Source organism: Poecilia latipinna, unplaced genomic scaffold (genome assembly GCF_001443285.1).
Source record: "Poecilia latipinna isolate Pla-1442-1.1 unplaced genomic scaffold, P_latipinna-1.0 Scaffold273, whole genome shotgun sequence".
NCBI lineage: Eukaryota > Metazoa > Chordata > Actinopteri > Cyprinodontiformes > Poeciliidae > Poecilia > Poecilia latipinna.
The window spans coordinates 184,260-195,586 of record NW_015112889.1 but is presented as its reverse complement, the minus strand read 5'-3'; the positions used below and the strand labels follow the sequence as shown (position 1 = coordinate 195,586).

At 38.7% G+C, this 11,327-nt stretch overlaps 1 protein-coding gene across 2 annotated transcripts in view; it reads right to left on the bottom strand.

The window, feature by feature from the left end:
- inpp5a (inositol polyphosphate-5-phosphatase A) overlaps positions 1-10,925 on the bottom strand; it is a 220,012-nt gene extending 209,087 nt beyond the window's left edge. Inside the window, exons 1-3 of one of the 2 annotated variants that reach the window (XM_015033581.1) lie at positions 10,842-10,925; positions 10,085-10,282; positions 9,594-9,700 (exon numbers count right to left, since the gene is read on the bottom strand). In XM_015033581.1, the coding sequence (XP_014889067.1) occupies positions 9,594-9,677 (84 nt within the window). In that variant the 5' untranslated portion in view covers positions 9,678-9,700; positions 10,085-10,282; positions 10,842-10,925. The remainder of the gene's footprint in view (positions 1-9,593; positions 9,701-10,084; positions 10,283-10,841) is intronic. The other variant, XM_015033583.1, reaches the window with a different exon arrangement.
- Between the last annotated feature and the right edge of the window lie 402 nt (positions 10,926-11,327).

Sequence of the window (11,327 nt, the reverse complement as noted above, 5' to 3'; positions counted from 1 at the left end):
CAATAACTCTTTAAAACACAAATCTGGAACAAATGTCCAGAAAACTGCAAAACACAAAACTCCGAGTCCCTTTAAATTAAGGCTAACAAGACATTTTTCTTATATCATCACCTTCCTAATATAATGTCTGAAGTCAGTTTTTGCAAAAAGTGTTTCTTTGTTGTTGCCTAAAACATCAACTTAGGCCATTATTTTACAAAGGTGATGATATAAATCAAAATATCTAGTCATTATCCTCACATTGTGGGAAGATATAGGAAATAATTAGGAAACCTATAGCTAGTACTTTCTCATCGATACCAAGGAATTATTGACTTAAAACAATCTGCTATGCTGAAAAGTTACTTACAAGTTAGTTTTATCTAAATTCAAATGTACTACAATATTTCCACTGGAAACTAGACAAAAAACAATACTTGGTAAGATTTTGCTTTTGCAGTGTAAAAATGCTGATGTGTCTGTTTCTTTCACTACTTTGCTCCATAGCATGAAATCTAATATTAAAAGCACACTGTAATGTAATCAATCCTAATAACTGTAGTCATTTTCATATCACCACCTGTGACTGGCTGGCCTCACCCCATTACCAAAATGCTACTAATCCTCTGGATTCTGCCAACGTCATGCACCAACACATGTACCGACTAGCAGCACGCTTCCACCCGCCCGGCCCTTCTGACTTAATTAGATTGCTGTCAGTTTATAGGAGAGAGTTTCAGGAGCCATCCGGAGCTCCGGCGAGTGCCTGTTGTGGTGCAGCAATGGTAATAGTCTGGATTAGTCAAACAATAGATGTGTTGGTGGGATCAAGCTGTGAGGAGGCAGAGTTCACAGATGGGATCAGCATAGCTGCAGGCAAACATTCACATGCACATAAAAGGGACATCCAACCCCCTCCAAAATCTACATATAGAAGGAAAAGGATGAGAATATTTTTAATCTTTAAATAACTTAAATAGCTCCATTTTCGTTACTCACCGTATTAATTACTGGGAAACATTAAACAACTCCGGCGATCCCCAGTTGCGACTCATAAGGCTGACTTTGCGTTTCAATATGGTCGCTCCTCCTCCAGTAATACGTGGTGGAAACGTGTTTATTTTACAAGACACACATACAACAGTGCATCTAAAATTAATGTCGCATGTAGTGACTGCAACTATAAACTGAACAGTTGAAAGCCGTGTTTTCTTACAGAAAGCAAAGCTGGAAATTATCTACTGTAAACTGATTATGGGCGTCGCCATGTTAAAATTCCAACATCTTTAATAGAGCGCTGTTACCTCGGGTCAGAACCAGCTTCGAGTTACAACTTCACAGCTAACTGGACATCTAGTAAGGCTGAAGCAGAAGTGTAGCATTAAGAAATACTGTCACCTGCAGGTGGGAGTTGGGAGTCACTTAAACCAAATGTTTTTGACCATTTTTGTGGAAAAATTCCAATAAACTCACAGTTATCTATTAGCATAAAAAATGTGGGATCTGTTGATGATGACAGAATTTCCGCACACGTATCTAGTAGAGCCAGGATATCATTGCCAGCAATAAAATGTCATAAATATCCCTTTTACTCTGAATTTAATCACTTATTATTTGTTTGCGTGACCAACTGAATGTCTTCATTTATTTCCTTTGTTGCCTTTGCTAAAACTACAGGCAGACTACCATTCTAAAACAATGCAAAAAATCAATGTCATCATTCAAAACTTCTCCTTTTGTTTGCCAATTGGGCTGGTTGAAATTCAGAGAATTCATCTGAATGGGAGAAATTCCAGAAGGAGCAGTGGAGGAAGATGAGAATCTGGCATATGAAGCCAGGCGAAGGTCGGGCGAATGCGTCAGTTTTTGCCATCGACTTGAAATATTTGCTCTGGGTCCCCTAAAACACAGTTTCTGTGACAAGGGGCCAAAAAAATAAATAAAAACTTTTCCTTTTTAGAGAAACATTTCTGTGAAGACATGGCATGAGATTGAAACAAATGTAATCAGCTGTGTTTGTATTTACTTGAATCTAAATGAAAACCGTCGACCCTGTGTAGATTAGAGAAAAGAAAAAATAAACTGGATTTCAGTGAAGTTATTTGCTATATAATCATTGTGAAAAACCAAACATCGAGATGACCTTTGTGATGTAAATTTCTCCAGATAGTGTTCACATTTTCCCACTCATCTCACCTGGTGAATGTTTTACAAGCTATAACTGTAGAATCATTAAGTTGCACAATCACTTAGCGCTTCATAGTTTAGCCAAAACCAAGCCTTAATCCGTTCGGGTGAATGATGGGAACAGATATGTACGTGTGTGACTCAGCTGGAACATATGTGTGAATCACATGATCTTGGAATGTCCTCTTCCTTTGTGCCAGATGACTTTGACGCTCAGAACGTGCTGCGGATCATAATAATCGACAGAGAAAGACGGCCTAAAGTAGCCAGAGAGCAGAGTCTGAAAGATAAGACAACAAACGGAGATGCAGGAAGATAGAGCGTCCAGTAGACAGGAGAGATATTAAGATATGGTTTTAAGATTTCTTGAGTTTCTCTCAAAAGTGAACACAACCAGGTCAAAATAAAAAGAATGATTTCTACTTTATCCTATGTAATTCAAAGCCTTTTTAAATCAGTTGGGGGTTTGTCCTCTGAAATTCCTCTATGCAGCTCCATCTGAAGAAAAGTAGCCCAGAACATGATGCTGCCACCACCTTGTTTTACAGTTGTCATTTGGTGACGTCTAGTGTTGTTCTGTTTTTGAGCTAAATATATCGAAACTGTTACCGCAACACATTCACCCCAATGTTTCAGGAGATTATGCACTTCAAAAACACAAAATCTGACAAAACATTCATGTCTAGTTTCTAGAGCAAACATGTTATTACACTTAAAACGTGAAAAAAAATAACTTAAAAGTAATTTTCAAGTAAGAAGATATCAAAATGCTCTCCTCTGATAGATTATGACTTCTTATTAGCATAATGGTGATCCCTATGATTCTCCCTCTTCTCACCCAAACAGTAAGTGTTGTTTTGCTGTTGCAATCTTTCTTATTTAAAAAATAAGATATTTTGGATTTAAATAGATATAAATCATGTTAAAATGAGAAGTTTTTCTCATTTTATAGATATCTTTATAGGCATCTTTGAACACCGCTCTATTAAGAGAGATGAAAGATGCACTGAACTACTCTACGCTTTCACACTGCACTGCGTCAAACAAATTAAACTCTTTGAAAAACCTGTTCCCCAACTCACCTATGGGGGCGCTGCACCAAGAACTGCTGAAGAAAACAACACAAAAACCTCTGAAGAAGACACTGAGCGCGACTTCCTTCTTTACGACAAAGTAAATAAAAATGAAGCGGCCTCAGATTTTAGCAGTCGTCTTTTGTTGTTGGTTAAAGTGTACGAGCCATTTCTCCTGCTGGGACTAGATTTCCACTCTTGTTCAGGTTCTACTTACCCAGAATGCTTTGCGGTAGAGTCTACTTCCTGTTTTTGGAGCAGTCTCCGGTCCACTTGGCATTCATTTCACATACATTCAAACTTCACCAGAGTTCACTGAAACTGTGATGAACGTATGGTTTTGTGTCCTTTCTCCAGCTCTTATCTGCTTACATGCACACTGCTGCACGCTTACATAACCACAGATATATAAAACTGGCGCCGGTCACACAGTGTTGGATAAACTGATAACGACAGATAGCCCAGTGCTGGACAGCGAATGGCTCTCTATTTACTGTATCTCTGTTCTCATATTATACACCATATCATTGGGCCTTAAATATTTTTATAACTAACAATCTCCGTATTTCTTAAGGTTGAATGACAAACAGAACTCCAGGTCTGGTTGCGCATGGGATGAAAATGTTGGGGCTGCGAAGACTAAAATCTAACAAACCCGAACTGAAACCAAGCTTCGTAGGTCGACCAGAGTTCACTTTTCTGGTCCGCATCAGATTTGATTGCACAGTCTCACCTCTCCAAACAAACCCAAACTAGAGTTCAATTAAAGCAGACTAAACATCAGATTAATTGTGATGTTTCAAGACAATAGAGGAAACAGAAAGCTGGAGACTGGGAATGAAAACGGCAAAGTAATGGGTGCATTAGGGAAAAGACAAATAGATTCAGTTGCTTTGTGTTATCTGTACAAATCTGCATGTTTAAAATTAATTTTGCATGGAGATGCAGAGGAGCAGCTTATAATTTCCTCCCTTTTTATGTCTGAGCATTAAAGCCCATCCCCCTCCTTCAGTGTCTGCAGGCAGGCTGGTAGGAGATGGGGGCAGGGCGGCTCCCTGCCTCTGCCTCACTCTTCATCCCTGGGGCCCATTGACAGCTGCTCAGGGAGGCCCAGCAGAACCAGAACCACGACCGCATCCCGGAGGACTCGGGGAAGAACTCATGCATGCTCACGGCCTCGGCGCGGATCGCCCCGAAATAAAAAACGGCCTTCACAAAGAAGTCTCGATGTTTACTCAGTCTGTCCAGTTGTGTCAATATTTGAAGGAGCGCTACGTGTCTGAGTGGGTGGGAGGAGGCGAGACACTAACACGCCGAGCGCTTAACAGGTTTAAAGTCCATCATAAGTGACGGCTGCTTCCTGCCAGGGCCTGGATTGTGATTATCCAGGTCACATGGTTTGACCCACAGGCTGTCATGTAAACTGTCAGCTGGAACCACACCCTGATACTTTGGTCATTCATGGAGTTTCTCCCTGGAACTGCATGAGTCACAACTGGGAAGGACTGGAAATTTTCAAACGAAACGGAAAGAAAACCCCAAAAAAGCTGCTTAATGAAAAGCTTTGAAATAACTGCGACCGCCGTGATGTTCTAGCATGAGTAGGATGACCAAGAACATGGCAGTGTGGATCTGGATACTTTCATAAATAATCTACAGTGTAACTGGTTTACTTCACAGCTTCTTAACTGACTTAAAAAGATGTTTCAATTGCAGAAATCTTGCAAATTACTGCAAATCAATTAAACAGCCATCAGTGCCAATGTTTTAATAGTTTTTTAGCTCCATCTTTAGAGTTGGAGAAGCTTTCCTACCATTAATAATTTGCAAAGTTATGTTCACACTACAGGAGCACAAAGGGGCAGCATTATGTGGTTTCCATCAGGTAACTATGTCACCTTCAGTCGCTATAAATATGCTGTACATTTCAAGACATTTGACTTCACAAATCGAGCCTCGATCTCTTTAAGAAGCTCTTGCTCTTTCCGACACTTCATTATCGCAACAATGCTCTTCCACTATGCCGTTTACAACTATTCTTAGGAACTTTGGTCTGAAATGTAGCTCAGCAGAAACACACTTCCACCAGGTGTTTGCTAATTGCCTGTCAGGACTTTTCGCTCGCTTAGCAGAGACGGAAAATTGGGCTGTTTGGAAATGTTCGACTGCCTCAAAGCATTCAGACATGTTTGTTTGATTGTGACTGAAGTTGGGCTTGTTCCCTTCACACAGTTAAAGTCTGACAAAATAGTGTAATGTGGGCCCAGCTTAGGAGCAACAAACACTGCAGATGGGTTTGGCGTGAAGTGATGTCTGCTGTTTATTATGGTGGAGGATTTGTAATGCTGCAGGCCTTTTTCTTTCCTACGGTCCTGGGAATCCAAATGTCAGATACCAGGAGATTTTAATTTGAAATCTGATGGCTTTTGCACATAAACCCACAGTGGAAAGGGTGGTAAACAGGTCTTTCAGGAAACAAAATGCCAAATCAACACAGAAATGATTCAAATGACATCTTCTTTCAACCCTGTCCTAATGGCTTAACCTTTTTTATTACAAAGGTTCCAGCCAGAACCGTTGCTCGTTTCTGGTACGCCCGTAAATCTGACACACAAATGACATCCGCAAACAACAATGATGGACTGTAAAGCCACTTCTCTTGGCCTACTGCTTCAAAAAACGATCTGATGGGATGCTGGAAATGACTATTGTGTTAAAGTGGGAGCCTAAAATAGCATCTCAATGCTAAACATGTTGCAGGAGCACAGGAGCCAAATGCTAACGTCAGCGTCCACAGTCCACATTTCTAGAGGACTTGCTCAAAATGATCCACTTAAAGCAGCACTTTGCACCAATTTGATGGTTGAATGAGCTAAATAACAGATTTAAAACAAAAAGTATCTTTGTTGTTGAGCTCATACGTATATTTTTTTCAATAGACATTTTAACTCAATGAGGTTTTTGAGTTGAAAATCTTATTTGGTCCATATTAAGTTTCATATTAAAAAAACTTAATTGTGATTAATTAGTTACAGATTAAGTCAACTAAAATTTTAACCAAGTCCAACTACTTGTTTGTATACAAGCCTGTGGCATAGACGAGTAATTGTAAAAACTGGTAAAAGAAGAAACTGTCAAACAAACAGGCTAAAAAAAGAGTCAGTATTTGTGATGTGAAGTAACACCATGGAAAACTGCGCAGAAGCAGAGCTGATTGAAGGAGAATCTGTTTGATACAAACTATGACTTCTTTCTCACCTTGTAGGCAACACATAAACCTTTGGATTAGTTAATTAGCTCTAACATTTGCCATGTTGATCTACTATAATAAAGGCACGATTCTCTTATGGAACAGGAATAATTAAGTAATTATTGTGTAATTCATGCTGTAACAGAGTAACAACGTGTGTCGTTCAGGAAGCTTTAAAGGTATCAAACTCTGGATGTTGTCCAACCCTATACCATCCTAAATCTGCTACTGAAAGCCAGGAGTGAAGCAATCAATCCCCGAATGATTAACTGGAATCAATAAAAACGACTTCGTTTAAAAAAGCTCAGGCAGCAAAAATTGCCTGCCGATACAGACGGCAGGAATGAGAAATGATTGCGAGACATCAAGGACAAAGAAGGTGACAGTTCTCCTGGGCATGGCTCTGAACAGGAGCCAACGCCGTGCTTCTGGAGTTACCCTACCATTTGTTTTGCAACTTCAGCCAAAAGTGGAATGCGTTGAATAAACTTCTAACCCGTTAGGCGGGATGGTTTTCATTGTTTTTATGCCCTTAAAAGGTTATAGTGGTGCGTTTTCATACGCCAAACAGCATCTGCTGCGGTGGGTGAAAAGGAAAACAAGAAAATGATGGTGGTAGAAACTGGATGAAGTCATGATTTATGCATTAGGTCATTAAACCACCTGCTTAGAGTTGCTTTTGAACCATAATAAATGAAACACTAACACATTTTTTGATGTGTAATGACGGCACTTGGCAAAATGTAATGTTTCAATTTTAGATTTTTGTGTTTTTATGATGTAAAGTACTTTATGAACTGCTGAAATGTGCTATACAAATAAACTTGATTGATTCATTATGCAATGATTTGAATTTTTCCAGCAAGGTGAAATACACAATTTAAAGAATATAGTTAAAAAGACAGAATATTTTTCTTATTTAGTCAAAGGATGAAGGCAAGAGAGGGGTAGAGAACATAAAAGTTGTACTCAAGTAAACGTAGCAATACCTCAACATATTTTACCCATTTAAAGCAAAATATATCAAATAAAAAGGCAACTCAAGTACTGAGTAACTGTTCAGAATATCTGATTTAATGCTTCAAAATAATGTCACCAGATGGAAAAAAATTTAAGATTACATCTAAATTTTGGAAACTAAAAAAAAAAAAAAAACTAATACAAATAGATAATTATTCCAAAATAAAAGATGTAGCTATTTCCAAATCATAAAATACTATGAAACTAATACTAACAGTCTGTAATGCAAATATCTTACAATTTGCATTTCTGTTTTTTATTTTTATGTTTTGCAAGAACTCACTTACAGAATGCACATCGTGAGGGGTTCTCCTTGAAACAACAGTAAAATATACTGTATGTTTAACTCCATAAAAATATTACTCAAGTAAAACCTGAATGCACAATGCAGTAAAAATATTCCTAAAAGTAAATTTTTTTCTAAAACGTTATTCAAGTAAATGTATCTGAGTAGATGTATCTAGTTACTACCCACCTCAGCTCTTTGGGTAAAGTTAATGCATTAAAATGTCAGAAATAACCCATAAACTTTATGATTATTGTCACATTTAACAATGAATTAATTATTTTGAGTGTGTGTTTGTGGCTGTGTTTCCTTTGACCATATAATTGGGAATTGTGAAATTACGAAAATAAATCTGCTAAATAGAAAAAACATATTTTTCCATCAAAAGGTTTGGCGCTAGGATGATGATTTTCAGCTATATCAAAATGTGTGTATTTCGCAAAACTACAATGGAAACAATTTTATTTTTTTGCATCATGTGAGTCATGTGATCAACAACCGGATGTTACTACTGGCAGAAAAGACAAAGAAGAAGACAGGAAGTGGGAGGAGAAAGATGGTGCGGTGTGTTTTTTAATGACGCATCACGTGAACAAACTTATTCATGTGTCATTTTAATTATTTGTCTTATTTATTAGAAACACCATATTGCAAAATTGTGTTTTTGCTGACATTAGTGGAATAGAGACAAAGTCTTGAGCACTTGTAATGGAAATGCAGCTTGTAATTGTCCTCTTCCTCTGGTTCCATTTTAAGATCCACCCCTGCCACTACCAGTTAGCCTCATCCCGACCAGAACTTCTTGTGCGAGCCTCAGTTTTAGCTCCGTTTTGCAGGATAAAACCTCCAACATCTGTATCATGTTACTCTTCACTCAGGACCACCCAACAGGTCTAATCTGGGATAACAGGCGTGTTTGTCTGAACAACGTCAAGGACAGGTGTGCTTTCTTAGCTTTGGCTTCAAGTTCTGGGTCTGCATCCCCTCACGCTGAGCTCGCACAGGCCTGGCTTCCTGCAAAGTTAATTAAGGCCGCAGCTTGCATGGAGGCATATCATTAGCAGTAATTGCACACAGCATCTCGCTGCCATGTGTCTCGTATTTTTTTCCCCCCCGTCTTTGTTCCAGATTTAGGCTCCGCTGATCCATGAAGGAGGAAGATGTTGGGGGAAGGAGTGATGCAACTTTATTTTCCAGTGCACATCTGTCCATGAGAGGAACACAGGGAATGTTTTACTGAGATGTTATAATGAATGAAAGATGTGGTTCCATGTCGACTCCAGGAAACTCCGAGATTACCCCAAAGCAGAGTGTGTTTGTTGTGCAAGCATGTGCAAAGGTGCGCTTGTTTTCATGTCAACACTGGGACTCCTGTTCAATCCTGCGTGGTTAGGACATGCTGTACTGAAAACACTGGAGTTTTTAGTGCAATGCATCAATTAATGGAAATTTAATTATTTGTTTCTCTCATTTTTTAAGACTTTGCAGAAGAAAATGCTGATGAATATATAAAAAATATAAAATCTTCATTTTGAGGAATCTGAAGATAAATACAGATTTATTGGTAAAAGACCACGAACAGTTCCTTTTGTTTTGTTTTGTTTTTTACCCAGAATGCCTTGCACTATGGTACACTTCCTGCTTTTTACATTTGCATTCAAACCTCACCAGTTTACTTCACTTGAACTTGTTTTTTTCTGTCAAATTTAGTTATAAAACCATGGCTAAGCCATTCCAGATCTTCAGTATTACTTTCATGAAGTTACTCTTGTTCGTTTGTGTTTATGCTTCTACTCACTGTGATGCCAAAAATGTACATTTCCTCTTCATATCCAGTTTTCTGGAACCACAAGGGTTTTGAACAATTCATAACTTTATCCATCTTGAAGAAAAACTCGGCTCCATCTGAAAAAAGTAACCCCAGTTAATAATATTGTTTCACAGTGGTTCATGGAGCTCTTTTGGTTATGCTTAAGAGCTGTTTTTGTGCCAAATGTAGCTTTTGAAATTATGGCCAAGTTCAAGTTTGGTTTCATGAGACTGAAGCACATTTTGTCACAGTTTCAGGTTTGTTTGTTTTTTACTTCCTACTAAGGTTACTGGTAAATATGAAACTGTTATCCCTGGTGTTTTAAAACCAGGCAAACAAAAATATCATCTAACAGAAGAAATTAGTCAACAGAAGGATCCAATGAATGAGCCCAGCTACATTACAGGTGGTAGCCGAGATAGTGTTGACCTTTAAAGCTCAAACTGGTTTATTTCTAGACTATCCATTGTGACACCCACCATTCAGGCCTCACTAGTTCGTTTACTTTGGGCCGCGGTCCTCGGGAAACAGCTGTGAGGTGGGTTTGTGGGGGAAGGATTGAACCAAGAGCTGAAAGGATCCGGCCTGAACATCGCCAGGCATGGGTCACTTCACTCTGACCATCCTATCCTCTGTGCTGCACAGACTGGTTATGCAACAGACATATCTAACCAGTCCTATTTAAAGCAAGGAGACAACAAATCAACACGTCTGACACGGATCAGCTTTCTGGATGTGTTGAGGGGTGTGGAGTAAGGGAGAAACAACAAACAAAATGGAGGTTATCTACTCTGTCATAACCTGCTACACTGGAAAAATGAGTCCTTTCAACGTTTTAGAAAAATGTAAAATTATTTCCACATGGAAATAGAAGCCAAAGCAGCAGCCCTTGTTTAACTATCTGAAACCCAGCAAGAAATTAAAAAGTAACAGGCCCAACTGCTACTTTAAGTTTGGTTTCATCAGACTAAAGCACTTTAGTTACTCTAAAACTAACTTCAACTCATAGCAATAGCAATAAAAAAGGCTTCTTGGCTTCAATGTCAAGTCAACTTGAAGAAAATACGACACTATACAGCTTCAAAATACTGCGCTAAAAAAGACAAACAAGAGTTATGGAAGCCCTGCTATTCGCAGGGTTATCCACCCGCGAATAGCTAAAATCCGCTAATACTTCAGACTCCATCTAAAAACACTTATAGCTGTCTATTTTAATCGTTTGACCACCAAATATACCTTAATATGCATTAACAACCGCAAGAAATCCGTCAAATGGTCTTGGCGCTGCCGCAGAAGGTAACAGCTACAGCCTTCTATATTTCCGCATAAGAGAATACAGCCAATCAGCGGCAAGAGAAAAAAAAATGGAGCTGCCTGATTGGCTGGTTTCCTAACGGTATCAGAAATGGAAAAGTTAAGGTCTCTGGTCGTTTTGGAGACCTTTAGATCTTTGTATCTCCCCTCTATGCAGTCTAATATTTGAGTTTGTGTTGGTTGAAGATTCAAACATGGACACATGTCCCAATTTTCAGAGTGCTTCTTGAGTTCTGGATTAGATTAATATCTTTTTAGTTGGTTGAATGAACAGCCCACTCATCATTAATCAGACGCATTTTCCCATTTAAGTAAAGTATTTGCTGATATAATTCAGGGAATGCACCCATGAGAAACATCTGGCTTTTATCTCCAATAAATATTTCATTTTACAATAACAACCCATGA